Genomic DNA, 22,021 nt, shown 5'->3' with positions numbered 1-22,021 from the left:
TCGATAATGCTGGTATGATGCTTGTCAATTATCGATAGACGCAAATAGTGTAATCGCTGTCCCAACTTACCTCGTGTTCTGGCTGCAAACAAAGAAAAAGTGCATTTTAATTGTTATTAAATTACATTTAATTTAATTTCAATATTTCTACGTGAGCGCGCGTGTGGGCTAGCGTTGAGCAGCAACTTACGGGCGCCTCTAAATGCGTCTCATGGTCGCGTAAACGTCTCTGTGTGTGCGTGTGCGTGTACGTGCGTGTGTATTGGCATTGTGTGGCTGTGGCATTGGCGCTCCGCTTCTGCTGCTGCTGTTGCTGCTGCTGCGCCTTAGTTTCCATTCATATTCTATTAACTAATAAACAAATAACCTTCGGGACCGCATCGCATCAGTCCGAGTAAGCCAAAATTAATATCAAATCACAGCATTGACAGGAAAGTGCGTTTCGTCGTTTCCCTTACAGCCGCTGCTCTGGTCTGTTTCCGTATTGTTTGAGCAGCAGCAGAAGCAGCAACAAATTCAATTGAAAAAGTAAAATCAAAAGCGAAAAAGAAACAGAAAAAAGTAAAACCATAGTGTTTTGCTGTGTTTGAGCTTGTGTGCGTGCGTGTGAGTGTGTGCGTGTGCGTGACGACAAACACAACGACAAATGGCGGACGTAAGTGACACAAGTGAACTCTTCGATCTCGAGCTGCACGAGGATGAAAAAGCGCGAGACTCGGACGACGACAGGATCGAGCTAGATGATGTGAGTAACAGAATTAACTACGCAGCACCAGGCCATCAGAACACCCACCCTTGTACCCTGCTGTGCTCGCCCATACAAGTGCTGCACGCACGATTTTTCTCTTTGTTTACCTTCTCCGCTTTGTCTGGGTCCCCTCCCCCCGCACAAAGAGAAAAGCAGAGGGAATATTTCCTCTGTTTTGGGCACTGAACTCTGCGTCTTATCTGCTGCGCAAAAGTCCACCTCAGATGCCAAGCGCGGCGTCAGCAAAGTTTTCCATATATTCTTTGTGAAATACATTCTTCAACAATTATCGCTCAATTTGATTGTAACATTGGGCAATCGTATCGCGCTATACACAAATGTCCTTCAAAAAATAATCAGTATCAATTACTTACGCCCACACACACATTGAGACACACTCACACACACACACAAATGCACACTGACAGACAAACATTAACTTGTATCAATCGTACCAAGTGCAACACCTTATGTTTTGAATTGGCAGTAGAATGGTCTCATTTTCAGAGATTGAGTACGCAAATTCCAGGAAATTATATTCATATTATGTATAAATATATATGTATTTGTCAGCTGAGCAGGGAAAAACAGTTATCTTATATTTGTCGAAGATTAGATACTCTTACCTTGTCTTGACTTGACACATTATAAGATAATTTGCCTGGGATGCCAAACAAGCACTATTAAGTTGTTATATAAAAGGGTTTTCTTGGGTTGTTAATGAAATCTTGATTCCATTAAATAGAGTAAAAAAACCTTCTTGACTCAGTCTTGAGTCATTCATTCGCTCTTCTTCATTCAAAGCTAAACTTCCACTTAAAAGGGAATGAAAAATCTTATCAGGGTATAAAACAAAATTGGAAAACGAAAAAAACTATATAATATAAAATAAAAACGGCATTGTACTTTACTGATAAGGCGCAACTAATCAAAAAAACAGAAAAAAGAACGAAGAAAACGAATGGAATCGTGTCGATCGGCCGCGTGTGCAGCTCTATTTATTTTGTATTCATTTTCGTGTCAATTGATAATGCAATTGGTGAACTTGCCGTATACCCATTGAAAACGTTTTAAAGTGGATATTATAGGCTTCTTAGTTGTTTTAATTAATTCCAGCTCTAGCTAGGGTATGTTCTAGTCGCCAATGTGTTGCACTTATTGCCTTTTGTCCCAAATGTCATAAGTACTTGTAACTGCTGAGTCTGAGCAGGCGCACGCCCTCGAAATGTGGATATTATAAATTATGATTGATTTGTTAATTGAAATTCGGCGCCAGCATTGCGAAGCTTGAACCAGTTGTCGTTTCAGTAAAATGGATTTACTTGCAACACCCGCACATTCACATGTGTAATTATTTGTGTATATATATATTTATACATATATATATATATAGATTGCATATAATGACGAGTTCCCCTTGCGATTCCAAACTGAGATGCTGTCTAGCAAGTCTCCAAGTCTCGCCCCTAAACGGAGAAACAAACGTCTCGGTAGCATCCGCTGCCGCTGAATAGCCGGCAGAGTATTTGGCATTATTCCGAGTTCTAATTTTAGTTTGTCATTAAAGAAAAGGTGTGCGTGTGTGTGGAGAAGTGTCTGGCTTTATATACATTTATATACACACACATATACATATAAATACAAGCATATTTACACATGTACACATTGGCGATCTACAGCAAACGCTACGCCCGAGGCTAAACGGAATTTTTATACGCCTCGTTCTGCGTCGGCGTTGCCGCGATTAACGATTTCTCTGCTCCAAAACACTTTCTCTGAACAAAGAGCGCATCACAATTTGTCTCTGTCATTAAGACGCTTCGCCCAGTTCCAGGTAGACGCAACTTTCCTCAAAGATCATTTGCCCAAATCCTAAAAGCTTTAAGTTTAATTGGCTGTGGATGCTGTTTCTCTTAAGTCTCAGTTGAGAATGATCTCATAGGAGAGCTCTAATAAGAAACACAATAACTTTTGTGACTATATAAAATTTGAAAGGATCTACGTCTAATTTATAGATTTCACAGTCTCAGCTAGGCAATAGTAAATGTCAAATATGAAAATTTAACCAGCTTTAGGTATAACTCCCGTAGCTCTCAACGATATACCTGTTGATCATTTATCTCCGTTTGTTTACAGACTGATTATCTTAATACTATTTACGGTGTGAGCATTTGCTACAAACTCTTGACTAATCGTTCAAGTTTTTACATTTCTGTGACTCATTTGCATATTGTTGATTCTTCTCTTATCTTCCTTTCTCTCCCTCTCTCTCTCTCTGTCTGTTTTGCAGGTCGATCTAGAACCGGAATTGAGCATAAACCTACACCAAGAGTGAGTAATATGAAAGCTATGTCCGCTGGCGGGGATGGGACTGCGATTTCGATACGCGACGTAATTCTCTTCTGAGAACGACAGCCGAGTAAATGTTACGGGAAGGGGGTATACCCATTCGTGTAATAGCCATTTCCCAAGTATCGACTGGATGATAGTCTGCTTGGGCTGGGCAATGTATTAATTGCCACACACGCACTCATATTACGATCGGGGCAGAAGGCACACCTGACGCGGCGGCGGACATCGGCGGCAGCTACTCGGACTGATAACAACGCGGCTAGCTTTGTCATGTGGCAGAAGTGTTTACAACTGGCAATTGACTACCTACCAACAAGCTGTTGTTGGCTCGTCTAATGGGCAATATGCCAGCCGTGCCAGCCAGTCAGTGTACAAACACTTGATATGTTGATGGAGTGAGCTGGTGGTTGGCCAAGATGAGAGGGGGTGGGCACTGCTACGGGATTTGGGGGCGCCAATTGGCGCGTGTTTGCCAACGTTTTTATTTATAGAACGCGTGGGTTGTCCATTTCCCACGCTGGCGGCAATGCACACTAAATCTAAAACACATTTACTAAACTAATCGTGTCTGTAAATTTGCTCCTCTCTACTACCTTTCGCCCTCGGTATATTTATTTATCGCTAAACAGCAATGAAGGCCAGGAAACCATACAGCTCTCCGAGGAGAATGTCAATCCAGGCAAAATCAAATTGGGCCCGAAGGATTTCGAGCTTAAGAAAGTGCTGGGCAAAGGCGGCTACGGCAAAGTATTTCAGGTATGTTGCGAGAAATCCATGCGAAACCTTTTCACACCTCTTCATCTCTCGCTCAACAGGTGCGCAAGACCGCTGGACGTGATGCTAACAAATATTTTGCCATGAAAGTGCTGAAGAAGGCATCCATTGTGACTAATCAAAAGGACACGGCGCACACACGAGCTGAGCGCAACATACTCGAGGCAGTCAAGGTAAGAGGAAGCGCTATTGCTCAGGTATAGCGGCTACAAATCTAGCTACATTGAACATGGTATACAAATTCATTGAACTTGATCTCTCTGCACTATTGTTGATTACATTATTTGTTCACCTTGGCAGCATCCGTTTATCGTGGAATTGGTATATGCCTTTCAAACAGACGGCAAATTGTATCTGATACTCGAGTATTTGAGTGGCGGTGAATTGTTTATGCATTTGGAGCGCGAGGGCATCTTTCTGGAGGACACCACATGGTAAGCGATTGCGCATTGAGTCGCTTCATCACATTGAATACTAATTAATGTCTGCTTGCAGTTTTTATTTGAGTGAAATCATCTTGGCTTTGGGTCACTTACACACTCTGGGCATCATTTATCGCGACTTGAAGCCAGAGAACATTTTGTTGGACGCACAGGGACACGTGAAGCTAACAGATTTTGGTCTGTGCAAGGAGCACATACAAGAGGGTATTGTCACCCACACCTTCTGCGGCACAATTGAGTACATGTGCGTGCACGCCCGTCAATTAATGAATTATTGCCTAGACTGGGCGTATCTATAACTAAAACCAAAACTCTTTTGCTTAACAGGGCACCCGAAATCTTAACCAGAAGTGGCCATGGCAAAGCCGTCGATTGGTGGTCCCTGGGCGCACTTATGTATGATATGCTCACGGGCGTGGTAGGTGTCTTAATAAATTATAAATATCATCGTTTGAAACTAAAGTATAATTTGATTCGTATTACAGCCACCGTTTACCGCCGATAACCGCAAGAAAACTATTGAGACCATACTTAAAGCCAAGCTTAATCTGCCAGCCTACCTCACACCCGAAGCCAGAGATCTGGTCCGACGCCTGATGAAGCGTCAGGAGCCGCAACGACTCGGCAGCGGACCTGAGGATGCTGCAGCAGTGCAGTCACATCCATTCTTCAAGCATGTCAACTGGAACGATGTATTGGCCAGACGTCTAGAGCCACCGATAAAGCCGCTGCTGGTAAGCCAACGATTCGCTATCAATGATGAGCAGTCGACTCAAAGAGTTTTTCTATTCAACCTAAACAGCGAAGTGAGGATGATGTCTCCCAATTTGATACGAGATTCACACGACAAGTTCCCGTGGATTCACCGGATGATACAACACTCAGCGAAAGTGTCAATTTAATTTTTCAAGTAAGTGTTAATCGAGTTTCGAAATCTTACCTAACCCTTATGTGGGTTTCAGATTATGAATGATTAGGAGCTTAATTATAGAGTTGAAAGTAGTTATATAGAAAGCTACGTAAATCTTTTGCGACATTCGAAGATAAGCGTGTTTTATACCATATTCAGAAAACTTATAGAAAACAAAAGCTAATTACGTTTCTCGGGCCATCTTTAATGCATTCGGGAGTAAGAAGCGGGTTGGGACTTTCACAATAAATATTTCTCTAGAGATAATCTTAATACTAGTTGGGCCAACTCAATCAGCGATAGTCGGCGCCGCATTGAAAGTGCGGTTCCTTCAGTGGTATGCCCGTGGGTCCGTCAGTGAACTCGCAGAAGTTGAGCCCGATGCGGCGAAAGGGATGACACTTGCTCTTGGGATTGCCCCATTTGCCGCGATAGGTTAGCCAGTCGGGAGCCAAAGCGCGACCTTTTTTTAGACAGATTAGATTAGACACACATTTCAAACATGTTTTTAGCTACATACCATGCGAGCGCAAGTTCTTATAGCTTATGTCGACGGCCTTCCAAGTGTTCCATGGCGTGCCGAAGCCATTGATGTCGTATAGCCGTGCGACCTTAACGAATCGATGCTTCCCGGGCGCCGTCCACAGGCCATGGGAGCCCTTGGCAGCGAACAGCACCGGATGATTATTAAATGTTGTTACAGTTTTTGGAAAATTGGGTCGCTGTAGAATGCCTTTGCGCGTCTCTTGTCGCCGGAACTCAAAAGCGCCTGTCAGATGGCTGTAGCTGTAGTAGGCGCCCGCATCGTGGGCAGAGACATACATGGCCTGTGGCTCGGAGTCGCCATTAAAGTACAAAGTCATGTGCTCCCAGTCGCCCACATGGCTGCCAATGTCCCGGCGACGGCCCAGGCAGTAGCCGTAGACGGCTGGAAAGGGAATGTGGCCCAGTGGTCCCAGACTCAGCGTGCACATCGTCTTGCCCTGGCTGTATGGGTAGAACATCCAATAGGTGACATGGAAGCTGGGCAGCTGGCCCTTGATTCTCTTTGTGTTTTGGGGCTGTGAGTCGCCAATGTTGTTGTCCTCCATATTGTCGTCCAGATCACCGCCTCCGCTGAATTTGACATTGTCTGCCAGATTGGCTATAAAATTGTTCACTGGCAGCCCATTGTCCATCTCGGGCTCTGGCTGTTGTTGTTGTTGTTGTTGTTGTTGTTTCTGGTGCTCTACCATTGGCATCACAGGTAAGGCTTCACCGGTCAGCTTGGTCTGCTCCATCAAATCAAAGTCGAACCTTGGGCCGTAATCCAGCCTGCCAGGTGCCTCTCGCTTTACGCGCTGGAACAGTGGAAATAGACGCGACGAGCGTCGCACCGTCTCATTGCGTTCCTCGAGAGGATCAATGGACACAGGGATGTAGGGACCTCGTGTGCTGGCCAAAGGTTGCACTGGTACTGGCTCTGGCTCTCTTTTCGGCGGAGGCGAACACAATGTGACCACGCCATATATGGGCACTGGCGCCTCATTGGGATTGCGGCCGTAAATGAAGGACTGCTCGTTCTTCAACAGATCCTCCATATCGCCATTGGTCACCAGGTGCGATTTGGTCGAGTATTCACTGAAGGGCATGCCAGGTGTGAAGCTGCTGTCCTTGTCCATGGGATGCACATGCTGCAGGAACTCCTCCACGCCCAGCGGCATGAATTTTTCCTCTGGCGCTAGCCACACGATTGGCGCCCACTGCCTGATTAGCCGTTCAACTAGACGTGCGAGAGTGGTGGAAGAAAAATCGAGATTCATTATAAAAGATAAACACACTCTTTAATTAGCTATCTCGCCTGCTGCGGCTATTACTCAACCCAGACTCAAGACGGTCGAAACCGGCCAATGCATTCGTGGGCAGCTGCTCCACGGTTAGCTCTAAATTCGTTCGTTTTCAAATTCAGGTGTAATAAATTTCACTTTCACACACTTGAAGTGACCACCCAAAAAAAAAAACAAAACAAAACAAAAGAAAAACAACAAAACGTTAACGTACCGACAATTTGTTGCCCTTACCTCCGCCCTCAATCGTAAACCGTGTCGTAGTTAGTTGCTATTGTTGTTGTTGTTGTTGTTGTTATTGTGGCTAATTTGCAATTTAAGCACTTGGCCAAAGACATGGTTGGTGTTCGTTTGCTTAGCTTATTGGCCACTGTTTGTTTGTTTTTGGCGGGAGCTCCGCCTTTCGCATAGGCCCGAAAACTTGGCCTACGGTTATCCAAGTAAATCATGTCGAAAATTTCACTTGAATAGCAAGTAAAACCGCGGCACTACTGCTGCAGTAATTCTAGTCGACTTCAAGTTGCTCTCAAGAGCGTAAAAGTTTATTTACTTTCTCTATTTTCACATATGCATATTTCTCGCTCATTCGCTGACACTTGCTGAATTACTCTCACTTGCGATCGCATTTAGCTACTCAATAGATGAGCTGCTTGAAAATCAAATAGAGAGGCGGTGCTAGCAATGCATTATATAGAGAGTCGTATATAGAGTAGAGGGAGGTGAATAAAAAGTATTAAATAGAGAAAAATATTGGATAGAGAAACGTACCTCAGTTTATAAATTTGTGTAATTCTTACTATAGAATGTGAATCACATAGAAATGGGGGTCTTTAATAGCAAATCTTAATTGCAACTAAATAAAGTCAAGTCAAATATATAAATTAAATTTTTTTTATACCTATGTAACCAACCAATGTCATGATAAGCTAATCATACTCTCTTAGTGAGGGTATCTGAAGTACGTCCAACAGCTGATCGGCTGCCTTTATAGTTGTTTGTTGTTGTTACTGCTAATAGATACCGTATGCATACCTACTTCTTTATCTAATGCCGTTATTTGCGCATATTGCACAGGCTGTTGCTGTTGTTGTTGCTGCTGCTGCTGCTGTTGCTCATAGATGACGGTGGAAGCTTCGTTGCTGTGTATATTGTTGCTCATGACGTTGTTGTTGTTGTTGTTGTTGTTGCTGCTAGTGGTGCTGTAGTTGATATCGATGAAAGTGGCAGCGCTGTCAGTTGCATTTAAAAGTATTGTTGTTTTTGCCGTGCTGCTCATTGCAGCAACTGTTGCTGGCAGTGGTTGTTGCTGTAGTTGCAGTTGCTGTTGCCGTTGCTGTTGATGTTGGGGCATCGCAGCCACCATCAGCAGCAGCAACGAGAGTGAATTGATTTTCAACAGCTTGGACATTTTTACAAAACAAACAGCCTTCTTATGTATAGTGGTTATTGTTGTTGTTGTTGTTGTTGCTGCTGGCGAACAATGCTGCGCTTTTATTTAAGCAGCAAGCAATAATTTATAGTTGTTGCTGTTGCTTTTCTTGTTTTCACACAATTCAACTGTTTGCCAATTTTGATTACTGATTTCTTGCACATTGTTGTTAGTTGGCAATTGGTTTAGTTTTTTCTTTTGTTTGTCTTTGTGGCTTTTATTTGTATTATTTAAAGTGATGCAATTTCACAGTTTGAGAGCATATACGCACGCACGTTGTCGCCAGCCCTTACAGTTTGGCGAGCACTGTAATAACGTTAACCATAGCTGCTGCTGCGCTGTTGCCGAAAACGGTTCTTGTCCCAGTTATAAGCACGCGACGCCGACGCTAACGTTGCTGCGCTCTCGCTTTCTGCACGTGCGCCTGCGTCTTGCACTCTCTCGCTCGCTCCCTCTCTCTCTCCCTGTCTATCGTTAACCCAGCTGTTGTTGCTGCTTTAGTTGCTGTTGTTGTAACTGCAATCACTTGAACTGGTTTGATATTTGGGCTCCGGCGCTTTTGTCTCACCGAACCCGATAGCCCTGAAAGGCGAATGATGCGTCGAGCTCAGCTCATTCGAGTCCAAGAATTAATGTCAATGTGTTTGCATAGTGAAACTAAACGTGAAGTTTTTATTTTTTTTTTATTTGTCTTTCTTGTGCAAATTCCAGCCTAAGCCTTTCTCCAGACGGCACGACAACGCCTTATACAAAAAGCTGGCAAGTGTGTAGCAGAGAGAGGGAAGGGGGAGCTCTATGTTAAACAGTGCGCTTAAAAATTGTTGTTGGCTTCTTTGTAAAAGACACGAAAGTTGGTTTGATGTTTGCTGCTGTTTCGGCTCCGTCGTCGTGCGCTCAGTTGGAGCGTTTCTTTGCGACTGGCCAACGAACGTGACGACGAAGTGGCCCTGGCCTCCGACGCAGAGAGTTGCGTTAACAGTTGTTGTTGCTGTTATTAATGCTGCTGCTGCTCTTTTGCTGGCTGCTAATTGCAGCTGCGATGAGAGCAGCCAAAACTGTGCTGTTGTTGTTGGTACTCCTCAGCTACTGAGCTACTCAGCTGCTATTTGTTTATAAAATTCGTTACGCTTTGCTTTTCGTTTGTTTTGTGTTTTATTATTGTTTAGGACGGTTTAATTGCTCAAAGTAGTGCACATAGTGCTGTAACTTTTAAAAGCCGTATTAAAATAAAAAGTAGAGCTCGCTGCGCCGCCAATTAGACAGCAGCGAGCAGTGGACCACAGTGGCTCTCAAACTGTAGCTGCTAATTGGAAAATTCTTTCTGCACTTAGAACCCAATTATTGTATTGGTACAAAAACTTTCTCGCGACTCGCCCACAATTTTAGTGGGTCAGCACGCTTTAAGGTGATGATGATTAGCTCCCGAATCGAGGTTTTCAATTATATTATTGCGCTCACGTACAGTTTTATTCCAGCCAGTCAGTGCAGCCTCTGTGGCGTGCCGGATGAGTTTACACGCGAGCCGGCGGCATGTTTAATTATTTTATTGCATTTGTGGATTGTTGTTGCCTTGTTTTATTTTGAGTTATTATATTTCTTTTGGTTTTTGGCTTTCGTCAAAATTTAATTAGTGTCTCTCACGCTGGCTGCAAACCAAAATTATGCAAAATGTGTTACATAGGCAGTTGGGTCAGTCCACTTTCTTGCATAATTCGTACTGACCATATGACTGGGCATTAGTATGCGCCAGGGTAACCCACTGGTAGACAGGCATGCTCCCAATTCATTGCCAATCAATCAAGGGGGAGACAAATAGTGGCAGATAGAGAGAGAGAGAAAGAGAGAGAGAGACAAAATGGCAAATGCGAACATATTTATTGACAGCAACATTTTCTTATTTTTTGCAGGGTTTCACATATGTAGCGCCATCGATACTGGAGGATATGCATCGGGCTAATCGCATGCCGGCGCGCTCACCAAGACGCATGCTTCGACAGCACCAGCATCCGGACAATAGCTTTCGGCTTCAGTTCCCGTCCGCCAATGCGAATGTAGCTCCCAACGTGCCGCCGATGCAGCGCTCAACTATATACGCACGAGCTCCTCCACCTCCATACCAGCACCCGCATCCGCATCATATGCAAACATTCGCGCCACGCCCGTCGCCAGCGCAGGACGAGATGATGGATGTGCAGCAGGGACTGCCGATGGTCTAAAGGTTACTACTACATTGACGTACAGATCATGCGAAGGCGGATGAGGAGGACGAGTGGAAATTGTTTTTGTTATGCGAGTTTGACACAGAGAAAAAGAGAGGAAGGGACAGATTGAGTGATCCCTATTTGTTTGGATATACATAAATACTAATGTTAGACACATACACAGATAACATGCATATATACTATATAACTATAACATAACAAATGCTATTGCTATAGCTCACTATATAGAATATACATATATACATATATGAGTGTTTATGTATATGTATATATATATATATATATATGTACATGTATGTAGATTGAGAGAAAGAGAGAGAGAGAGTTAGCTAGCTGGAGCGAGTTCCGGATCGTGTATAAATATTTATCAATTACTGATTATGTTTTATGCTTATATAGGTAAAGGTTTACACAATTTAGTTCAAATGTACACTTCAAACTTTTTTGATTTTTTTTTACATACATACATATATACATGTATACACGCATACAAAGCATAATAATTATATAGATGCAAAAACATATACATATACTTAACGACAACAACAAGAAGAACAACAACAATAATTACACATGTTATTACAATTATGTTGTTTAATTGAGCTCCTTTTGAGAACATCCCGTTTTGAGTTCCATAATTATTTGTCTTAACTATTCTATAAAATAATATTTTGTTTAGATTCCAGCTTTAAATTCTTGTTTAGCCATTTAGCGTTTTTTTTGAATGAACCTTTGTGTGTTAGAGTATAGGACAACAACAACAACAACAACAGCAGCAAGCAAAGCAAACACCATACAAGAGCAACAACAAAAAAACTAAGAACGATAATAATATTAAAATTAATATTAATGATATATATTGATCATAATAAAACTGAATATATGAAGCTAATTGCAAAGGTTTCCAGCGTGAAAGTCGTAGCCAATATATATATATATTTATGTATATCTTTTTTTGATTTGCTATTTATTTGATAGTTTTTCCTAATGAAAAAAACTCGCTTTCGGTTGCTGTAACTTTCTATTATTCATACAATTATGCAATTATATTCTCTTAAGCAGTTCAGTTGTTCGAACGTTTACAAAACTAAAATAAGGCATTTCTTAAAACAATGACTAATACAACAACAACAACAACAAAAGTTCGATACAGTAAGAAGTTGACATGAATGATGCTATACATATTATTTGAAGAACATTAAATGTGAACTGAGAAGCTAAACGCTGCCACAACAACAATAAATAAAATATACATATATTTAAAGCAAGGGAGAAAAACAAAAGAAATAGCAAAACTAAAATAATATAATAGATGTGTATGTACTTTGATTATATTTTGTTTCAGTTGTTTTTATTTTTTAACAAATATTGATATTTGCAAACATTGAAAAAACTAAAAAAAAAAAAATATTAAAAAAAAAATAATATAAAAAGTAAATAAAAACAAAATGTCGAATATAATCAAAAGGTGCTTTGAATTGTTTAAAAAAGACAAGACAACTACAAAAACAAAAAACTATTGAAAACGAGAACGACTAAGAAACTAAATACTTACAATGTATAAAACAAAATACATATTTATATAAACAAAACAAAAAATATGAAAATACCTCAGAAGCAATTATTTTTGTTAAAAAATGAAAAGAAACAAAAAAGAAAACAGCAAAAACCAACTAAATGATAACACAACTTAAATTAAATTAATAAGCGAAGAGAAGCGATAAAAATACGGAAGGGAAACATAACATTAATATAAATAATATATATACATATTTTTTTCTTTATTGTAAAACTTTACTTGTTTATTGTTTATGGTTTATTAATTTCTTATGTAATTTTGCATTATTATTTTTTTTAATGTATGCTACAATAACAAATTGTAATGAAGTTATAAACTGAGTAAGAAATGTCTTATTTTTCTTTGTTGAAGTAGAAAAGCAAAAAATAAAATTAAATTTAACAAAAATCGTGCTAAATCTTAAGGAAAATATATATAAAAAAAAAAAAAAAACAGATTGAAGTAGCTCCAAAAACAAATATAAAAAGAAAGAAAAACACTGCCTACACAAAACAAAAAAAGGAAACAACAAGAAACTAGTAACAAATTACAAAACAATAAATGAATTTACAAAAAAGAAAATATTAACAAAACAAAAAAACAAAAACAGTTACAGTTTGTATTCGTAGATAGCCAAAATAACCAATTAAATTGAAAAGCCCAGCAATACATTGAAGAAAACAACCAGGTCCACTGAAAAGAATATGCCTAAACAGAAATGTAGTTGAAATAAAAGAAAAACGCAAATTAATTCTAGAGTTACGATCTGCATGCGACATTTCTAACAATTAGCCATTTGTACAGTTCACAGAGCTAATTATTAAAAAAAAAAAAAAACCAAAAACAAATTAAAACGTTTTGGCTGAGCGATTATAGAAAAAACAAAAAACCAAAAAGAAACAAGAAAAAACGATTCAAATACAAGTTCACTGTTAATAAATCATTACAAAAATTGCGCCAAACACGCGATCGCACTGGCAACTCTGTCATAATAATAACAGTTATTTTGTAAGTGCCAGACATTAAGCGAATCTAATTACTAAGTCCGAGCGACACGAGCGAACCAGTTCTGAACAACTTCAAGGCCATAGCGGAAGACGCATCACGGGTTCAGAAATGAACGGATGGCTGAATCTACAGAAGCCAAAAAGGAAAGAAACAAACAGAAAGAAGAGACAGCTATGTTCAAATAAAATTAAATATATTAACAAAACACTGAGAACTAAAAATGCAACAAACATCAACGGATCCTAGTTAATTAAATTGTACATTTTTATTATCATTAAGATTTAAGTGCAGTGCATAATATACATAAATATACACACATACATCAGACTACAAACACACACATACATCAGACTACAAACACACACATACATATATAATATATATATATATATATATATATATAAACATACATATATATGTATATGCATGCATTCATGTATGATGGCAACAACAACAAATGTATATCGTAATAAATTCAAACTAAATTTTACAAAAAGAAAAAAACTAAAACTTAATTGCAGGCGAATTAACTGAAAGGTAAGTACGACAAAATTATATAGGAAGTTTAACTTATCTTATGCCGTAATGATATTATGAAAGCCTTGATCTAAAAATATAAATATACAATTTTTTTAAGATGAACAGGTTGGATCCTCGTGGTAGCAGAATGCTGAATTTGAAGACAGAACCTATACAAAATTGTTTCGGTATTTAAATTTCCCTCCAATGCCTCTCAAACTGTGCTGTACAAGTACCATACATACATATATGGGAATACATATTCTTATATATTGCATACAAATATAGTTTTAAGCAAGCCCTGCTTAACTATCCTCTTGAAAAGCTCCCGGGTAAGCTATATCTCCATTATAATTAGGCTCAATATTAAAAATCTTGTAAGATTTCTTATAAGAAATTACAAATATATTGCAATACTGCACTGACTTAAATCAATGATACCTAACAATTACATATGTATATTGCGTCTTAACGAATGAAATAGCTACACACCTTTGTGCCACGCCCATCCATCCAACCACCTCCCCCTCACGCCAATCGATCTGGCCGTCAGTCACGCAGCTGGCGTTGATTAGCATAAGTAAATGGCAAAAACAAAAAGTTTTGCACAATTGCCAAATAAAAAAGGTAAAAAAGCGAAAGTATGTTAAGCATAAATCGATCGAGGTAGCTGCTTGAAAGTCAGGCATAGCTATTTTTAAGCAGCATGGCGAAAACCGCAAGGACGAGTCGCGCCTGCCACCGAAGTCAGCAGAAAGAAGTTCACCTGCGCCTGGGTTGCGTTTGTGCCCAATTGGATTGCCAGGTGACATACACAAGGCAACACACACACACTGAGACACAGCTGCCCTGGCTACCACACATACAGAGGTCCACATGGAGCATATACCAACATAAAAACAATAAATACCGCTAGGCAACGGCTGAATTCCCTAGCATGAATCGATTAAACTAACCCTCGAGTTGGAGGAGCAGCAGCTGCAGCTGCAGCCCAGTAGTTATAGATTCGGAGCCAGTCAGCCAGGTCGTCAGGTACTCAATTTCCCAAGCTCAATCGAAACCAAAGTGTGCCAGGACTTGCTCGAATTAGAAAAAAAGATTTAGAGAAATTCTCACATACATCCTAGAGCAGTGTACATGTGTATACAGAATTGCATACGTAACAGTTAATTTCCTCTTTTGATTAAATCTTACGCAATATAATATAAATCTATTTTATATTAAACCAACCTAAAGTTTACATTGAGTTACGAGATTGTGAGATAGTGCGTCACCATGTTGCCGAACCTAAAAGCGCGTCGCATCACTGGCCTGCAGCTGGCAAGCAAGCATCTGGGTCCAGTGGCCAAGTGCCCGCCCAGGTACTCTGAGGAGGATTGGGACTACAACAACAAGATCAAGTTCCGCATCACCTGCGACCAGGAGAAGCTCGCCGAGCGCATTGTCGAGTAAGTACACCAACGATCAGCAGATGATTGTCTGTCCAACTGCATGGCCCGTTGCTCTGTCGTCCTGCTTAGGGAGTCGCGTCGCGTAGTCGATGAGACCAAGGACACCACCAAGAATTGGCAGCGTGAGGTGGAGCACCATATGCGTGAGCGCACCAGTGAGATCCGTTTTCTAGTCGATGAGCTGAACCGCCAGAAGAAGACCGCTATGCTGGAGGACGAGACGCTCAACACGTATCGCAATCGTGTGCTAAATGCCATTGAGTTCCTCAAGGATAAGTCGCTGGCTATTTGCAAGCAGTGCCTGATCCTACGCGAGGGACGCATTGGTGTGGATCTCTGTGACGATGAGGTGGATCGCTCGCTGCGTCGCGAGCTGAAGGTGATCAAAGGCTGTCAGGGCCTGGCCGACGCTGCTCTCAAGGAGGCCGAGGAGCAGATTCGCAAGCTGCGTGCAGCCATGTACCTGCTGGATCAGGATCTCTCAGCCAAGGACAAGTCGCTGGCTATCGACGAGAAGAATCTGAAGCTGAAGGAGTTTCAGCAAGATCTTGGCAAGGGCCAGGATCTATCCAAGCAGCACTGGTAGGTCAGCATTGGTATTCATATGTTATTTCAACTAAACCGTATTTCCTTCTCCCAAGCCAATTCTCGTTGACTGAGTGGCAGGCGCAGACCTATGAGAATCTGGAGGCCAATGCCAAGGCTCTGGTGTCCGCCGGGCAGCTGCGTGCCTATATTGATCTGCTGTTGAAGCAGGTCTGCGAGGATATGCAGAACCAGACGGATCGCACCAATGAGGCCTTCGAGCGTCGCATTGCAGAGACGAAGCATGTGAAGCAGTGCCTGGAGAACAAGCACAAGGACACCATGGACCACATCCACCAGGTGCAGCGCAACATGAGCGAGCTAGATCGCGAGATGTCCGACAAGCAGAGGGCCATAACCCTTTGCCAGACGCGTCTCAGCAATCGCGCTCATCGCCCTGGGCTGGAGTTGACCTGTGACATGGTCCAGGACGCTCTCTACAATGAGCTCCAGGCATTGAAGGCCTCGGTCTGCAAGTTGAACCAGAAGCTGAACGAGAACAAGGCATCGATGCGCTATCTCATGCATGTTCAGGTCATGCAGGAGGAGGAGATCAACATCAAGGCGAACAGCTGCAAGATTGATGAGGTCGACTGCATGACTCTGCGCCAGGCCCTTAAATACACATCGTTCTAGTCGTCCCCTGCTCCGAGTTTGCTAGCTTACGGGCGAGCGAGCCGCACCAGCCAGTCTCATTGTGCTCGATGTAACACTACTTAATCAAATTCAAATTACATGTGCATTTCCCGTTCAATACTAAATTATTTACTTGTAGATGGTTAATAAATCAAAAATTCACATCAAGTTCGAAAAAGAAAAACAATGCTTTCTCTAAGTATTTACTCCAAATGTTGCTATCTTTCCTCGAATAACTCCTTTCAATTATATTCTCCCAAGTTTTTAAGGCTTAACAAACGATCATTTAATATTATTTTCCATTTCACTTCACTTTTTTGCACTGCACGATTGACCCCCGCCAGGCCTGGGCGACTGAAGAAATGCTGCATCTGTTGCCCATTTATATAGGGCGTGTTTCACTCACATTGAGCAGCGCTCAAATGCCCGACGTCAGGTAGAGAGGATGTTGTAGACGACCAATGGGAACACGCTCTGCTGCTGTAAGCATTCCAGCTCCATTTTACTCAAATATTTCAAGCATACTTATATGATCTGTAGTGCATCTTCGTCTCATGTTTTATTAGGCAGAGAGACAGACAGAGAGTCTGACTGAGAGGTAGAGAGGGAAACAAAAGTATTTAATGGCTGTATGCTAAACAGGCAACACTACAGCAACTTACAGCTGATTTTTGGAGTTGATTGACAAAGCTCTTTTAAGCGTTTCCAATACATCATCCCGATTCCTGGCCTGCTTATAAATACATATAAACAGGCTGCTGAATACAGTGAGTTAAGCATTTCCTTGTATGAGAGTTCAAGTTTTTTTATTTAACTCTTTCATCTGTCCATAAAATACAATTACAAGCAATAATATATATTATACAAGTCTCAACTTTTCAGCATTATTTACAATTTAACAGCCGAGACTGGACTTGCCTTTCATCAAAGTATCGATAAATGACATTATTGTATCGATAATCTTGTTGAGTGCTGCCAACTTTCATGAGAACTGAACTAGTTTCTGCCAGCTATTGAATCTGTTGACTTATTGAAATCCAGAACAATCTATCGATTAGCCGCCACTATTTATCGCCTATAATGCAACTCTTTACACAGCAAGCAATTAGTAGAAAACTCCTTTAGAATTCTGCCTTTTGCTGAGTTATTAATTAATGTTAAGCTAAAAAGTTTAGAAACAGAAATTAAGGTAAGTAACACAGTCCGTCTGTCCTCCCAGCCGCCCAACCGTTTCACATATGTGTGCATTTTTGCAGCTGGCAGCGTCCGCCGCGCCGCACACACAGCAAAATGGAGTACAGCCACAGCCACGAAACTTGAAAATCAATAATAGAGAAAACTGAAATTAATAGTTATTTGCGTTTCGTTTCTACATTTGATTGTTGTTGCAGTTTAGAAATTATGTCAAAACGTAGTGCTGACGATGCCAGTGGCACCGGCAGCGGCGGCAGCAGCTGTTTAGTGGCTGCAGCAGCCGCTGGCCAGCCGCCCATCAAAAAGGTGCACTTCGAGCCCCATTTAATTGGGCCGGTGTCAACATTAGAAGAGATGGACATCAAGGTATTGGAGTTTCAGAATAAGAAACTTGCCCAGAGGATCGAACAGCGAATGCGCTGTGAGGCGGAACTCCGGCATCGAATCGAACAACTGGAGAAGCGGCAAACGCAGGATGATGCAGTCCTTAACGTGGTAAATAGGTATTGGAATCAGCTGAATGAGGATATAAGGGTGCTGCTACAGCGATTCGATGCGGAAACGGCTGATGAGCTAGAGAATAAGAATGAGAACGAGGTGACGACCTCGTTTCTAACGCAACTCTCCACATGGGACAAGGAGGAGCTAGACGAGAAACTAGCGAATCGGGTCCAGGTATCGAAGCGAGCGGTGGCGAAGATCGTACAGGTTATTGATAGGTTAATGCAACGTAACGAGAAGATAACGCATGTATTGAAAGGTGATGGTCTGGCCAATGCAGGAGCACAAGGAGGAACAGCGGGCGGAGATGAGGAGCAACAGTCCACTGCCGGAGCTGAGTCGGATGCGTCAACAACGAGTGCAGCAGTGCATGCGCTGGAGGAAACGTTAAAGAAGACGCACATTGAGATCATGACAGAGAATCACAACCTGCAAAATCTGAACACATCGCTGCACGAGAAGTTTCACACGATGTCACTGAAGATGAAGGAATACCAGGATGCACTCACCGCCAAGGAAACAGAAAATGCTGAACTGAAGAACCAAATTGATGAACTGCAATATGATCTGGAGAAGATCCACTGTCGCAACGATAAGTTGGAGAATCATCTGGCCGAGGCCATTGAAAAGCTGAAGGCCTATCATCAAATTTACGGTGATCCCAACAAAAGCAACAACAGCACCAAAACGCCCAGCAGCGGTGGCGGTAGTGGCGGTGGCGGCAGTGCAACAACCAATGTGAATAGCCAACATCTGGAGGAGCTGCAAAAGGAACTGGAAGAGCATAGAGAACTGGCGAATAATCGGTTACAAGAATTGGATAAGCTGCATGCCACGCATCGCGAAACACTCAAGGAAGTCGAGAAACTCAAAATGGATGTAAGAAAGAGAAAGAGAAAGAGATCACAGCAGTAACATTCAGCGCCAAATTTATCCATTAACCATTCTCTCTTTGTAGATCCGACAGCTGCCCGAATCGGTAATCGTGGAGACGACGGAGTATAAGTGCTTGCAATCACAGTTCTCTGTGCTGTATAACGAGTCCATGCAGATCAAGACGATGCTGGATGAGACGCGCAATCAGTTGCAGACGAGCAAGAATCAGCATTTGCGTCAGATCGAGGTGATGGAGAGCGAGGAGCTGATTGCCCAGAAGAAGGTTCGCAGCGAGATGATACAAATGGAGGACGTGCTGGCGCTTATACGCAAGGAGTATGAAGCGCTGCGGATTGAGTTCGAGCAGAACATGGCCGCCAACGAGCAGACGGCGCCTATCAATCGAGAGATGAGGCATTTGATCACCTCGTTGCAGAACCACAACGGACAGCTGAAGGGGGAGGTGCAAAGGTACAAGCGTAAGTATAAGGACATTTCCGCCGAAATCGTAAAACTGCGCAAGGAACTGGATGACGCGCAAGCCAAGCTCGAGGGCAACAAACAGCAGCAACAATCGGTAGCTGCGGCATCGGGCGAGGAAATTAAGCAGGAATCAGCAGCGAATATTAAGGAGGAGAATGCTAACAATAGTTCAACCGGTGGATCAACGTGCTCCACCACAGCAGGCAATGCCAGTGGCGAAGTCAACATGGTCATCAAAGAAGAAAACTCGGCCTCGGCCGAGGATGACCTAGATGATGAAGCAGGCGGAAAAGATGTCAAGGATGCAAATATTAAACAGGAGAAACTATCCGGCAGCGAAAGTGCAACTACAGAGAAGAAAGATTCACCCGGGCCAGCGAATGCTGCAGCAGCGGCAGCTGGCACGGCGAACGCTGTAAAATCCGAAAAGGATTCCAAGGAAGGCATCAAGGCAAAGGAGCTCAAGGCCGTGGAAAGTGAAACCGTTCGGGATCTGAAAGCGCAACTCAAGTAGGTGTCCAACTGTAATTGTAGACTCCCATATGCTTATCAAATTTGCTTCACAGAAAAGCGTTGAACGATCAGAAGGAAATGAAGCTGTTGCTGGACATGTACAAAGGGGTCTCCAAGGATCAGCGTGACAAGGTGCAGTTGATGGCCACCGAGAAGAAGCTGCGCTCCGAGATTGAAGAGCTGCGACAGCAACTGAAAAAGCTGCAGGAGAGCAAGCGGGAGGAGCGGAAGAAACTAGCCGATGAGGAGGCGTTGCGCAAGATTAAGCAGCTGGAGGAACAGAAATACGAACTGCAAAAGCAGGTGGCCAATCATAAACCCACGGAGAATGCATGGGGTGGTGCACCTGGTGGTGGACCTGGGGGTGCAAACTACACACGCCCATTTGTTGGCTCCCACGAAGAAGAGGCGCTGCTCAACGAGATGGAAGTGACGGGCCAGGCATTCGAGGATATGCAGGAACAAAACTCAAGGCTCATCCAGCAGTTGAGGGAAAAGGACGATGCGAATTTTAAGCTAATGTCCGAGCGGATCAAGGCTAACCAGCTTCACAAGCTGCTACGCGAGGAGAAGACGGTGCTGGAGGATCAAATGACTACAGCGACGACACAGATCGAGGCCATGCACATTGTGCTGCGCAAGCTGGAGGAGAAAGAGCGCAGCCTGCAGGCAACCGTGGCGTCAATCGAGAAGGAGCTTATGCTGCGACAACAGGCCATGGAGATGCACAAGCGAAAGGCTATCGAATCGGCGCAGTCGGCTGCAGATCTGAAGCTGCATTTAGAAAAGTATCATGCCCAAATGAAGGAGGCCCAACAGGTGGTTGCTGAGAAGACTAGCTCGCTGGAGGCGGAGGCCTACAAGACGAAGCGGCTACAGGAGGAGCTGGCGCAGTTCAAACGAAAGGCGGAACGCATGAAGAAGATGGAAATGTCAGGCACAACCATCGACGAGGTGATGATCGAAGAGATTCGCGAATACAAGGAAACACTCACGTGTCCCTCGTGCAAGGTGAAACGCAAGGATGCCGTGCTCTCCAAATGCTTCCATGTCTTCTGCTATGACTGTCTGCGGACGCGGTACGAGACGAGGCAAAGGAAGTGTCCCAAATGCAACTGCGCCTTCGGCGCCAACGATTATCATAGGCTATATCTGCAGTAGAAGTCGAGTATGAGAACGCGATCCACAGAACACCGAGCGTCTACATACCAGCCAGCTAATCCATTACGAGCATATTATCTATGTACTATTAATATATATATATATGTAGAATTGTTTTTAAGTGTCCCCCATCTGGGCGACTTTCCCATTTATTTCCCGTGCAAACCTTGCGGCAATTATTTAAAAACTTTTGATTATTCTAGCCCCAAGCATCTCATAATTGATGAGTTCCGAGTGATATTCTCCCGGGTTTTTATTCTAGATTGAACAAAATCGTACGAAATTTAATAAATTGCTATCAATTTTTTTCAATAGCATCAACAAATAGAAAATATAAAAAATTCAGAATCTTATTGAACTTCTTGTATATAAGGTGTATGATTCGAAACACTTCTGATTAATCAGTTCTTTTAATTCTCATAAGATGTTTAGTTCTAAGCAAACTTAAGATGTATACTTCCAATCTTAAGACAATATTTAAAAACTGAATTGCTTCTGCATTGGCTGAAGAAGGTTTACTGTTTGTGTTAGGACATAGAACTAAAATTGCAACTAAACTCTTGTCTCAATGAATAAACTAAGGAAATAAAAACAGAACTGATATTTATTTTATAGAGTTCAAATGAAAATAATTCTATCCAGGCGAAAGTCATTAAATGAAATTTAAATGATGCGCCCGATGGGCAGCACTGGCAAGTTGAAGTTGTTGTTGCCCAACTATGTATTGGTCACACTGTTTACCGGCAACCGGCACTGTTACACTTTCAAGCAGTTCGTTAACATGTTATCTTAACAGCTCTGTTAAATAATGAGAACTTTTAATTTGAGAGCC

General features: G+C 42.3%; 4 protein-coding genes and 1 long non-coding RNA gene across 7 annotated transcripts; 3 read left to right on the top strand and 2 right to left on the bottom strand.

Moving 5' to 3' along the window:
- Nucleotides 1-49: 49 nt before the first annotated feature.
- Nucleotides 50-12,416, top strand: S6k (Ribosomal protein S6 kinase). The gene is made up of 10 exons (XM_018100518.2): nt 50-745; nt 3,039-3,079; nt 3,730-3,856; nt 3,916-4,047; nt 4,175-4,308; nt 4,370-4,561; nt 4,645-4,735; nt 4,803-5,051; nt 5,120-5,227; nt 10,390-12,416. The coding sequence occupies exons 1-10, from the start codon at nt 647-649 to the stop codon at nt 10,696-10,698; spliced, it is 1,482 nt and encodes a 493-aa protein (XP_017956007.1). The 5' UTR covers nt 50-646; the 3' UTR covers nt 10,699-12,416.
- Nucleotides 5,412-9,710, bottom strand: LOC108651076 (uncharacterized). Of its 2 annotated transcripts, none has more exons than XM_018100511.3 (3): nt 8,086-9,710; nt 5,748-6,989; nt 5,412-5,690 (listed from the first exon to the last, which is right to left on the bottom strand). In XM_018100511.3, the coding sequence occupies exons 1-3, from the start codon at nt 8,459-8,461 to the stop codon at nt 5,521-5,523; spliced, it is 1,788 nt and encodes a 595-aa protein (XP_017956000.1). In that variant the 5' UTR covers nt 8,462-9,710; the 3' UTR covers nt 5,412-5,520. The 2 variants fall into 2 exon arrangements, with proteins under 2 accessions (XP_017956000.1, XP_017956001.1); XM_018100512.3 differs by having other exon boundaries at nt 8,090-8,272.
- A 2,380-nt stretch (nt 12,417-14,796) lies between the features above and the next one.
- On the top strand, nt 14,797-16,629 carry Tektin-C (Tektin C). Its single transcript, XM_018100520.3, has 3 exons — nt 14,797-15,237; nt 15,310-15,822; nt 15,882-16,629. Exons 1-3 carry the CDS (start codon nt 15,065-15,067, stop codon nt 16,459-16,461), a joined length of 1,266 nt encoding a protein of 421 aa, XP_017956009.1. The 5' UTR covers nt 14,797-15,064; the 3' UTR covers nt 16,462-16,629.
- On the bottom strand, nt 14,889-17,418 carry LOC149091418 (uncharacterized). The gene is made up of 2 exons (XR_016196664.1): nt 17,124-17,418; nt 14,889-17,052 (listed from the first exon to the last, which is right to left on the bottom strand). It is a non-coding gene; the product is annotated as an uncharacterized LOC149091418 (long non-coding RNA).
- An 82-nt stretch (nt 17,419-17,500) lies between these two features.
- On the top strand, nt 17,501-21,537 carry Bre1 (E3 ubiquitin-protein ligase Bre1). Of its 2 annotated transcripts, none has more exons than XM_018100501.3 (4): nt 17,501-17,650; nt 17,853-19,035; nt 19,115-20,025; nt 20,082-21,537. In XM_018100501.3, exons 2-4 carry the CDS (start codon nt 17,863-17,865, stop codon nt 21,187-21,189), a joined length of 3,192 nt encoding a protein of 1,063 aa, XP_017955990.1. In that variant the 5' UTR covers nt 17,501-17,650; nt 17,853-17,862; the 3' UTR covers nt 21,190-21,537. The 2 variants fall into 2 exon arrangements, with proteins under 2 accessions (XP_017955990.1, XP_017955993.1); XM_018100504.3 differs by having other exon boundaries at nt 17,508-17,650; nt 17,718-19,035.
- The last annotated feature ends 484 nt before the right edge of the window (nt 21,538-22,021 follow it).

Source organism: Drosophila navojoa, chromosome 4 (assembly GCF_054131105.1).
Source record: "Drosophila navojoa isolate 15081-1374.11 chromosome 4, UAZ_NAV_1.0, whole genome shotgun sequence".
In the NCBI taxonomy this organism is placed as follows: Eukaryota; Metazoa; Arthropoda; class Insecta; order Diptera; family Drosophilidae; genus Drosophila; species Drosophila navojoa.
This window is presented reverse-complemented; position numbering and strand designations above follow the sequence as displayed.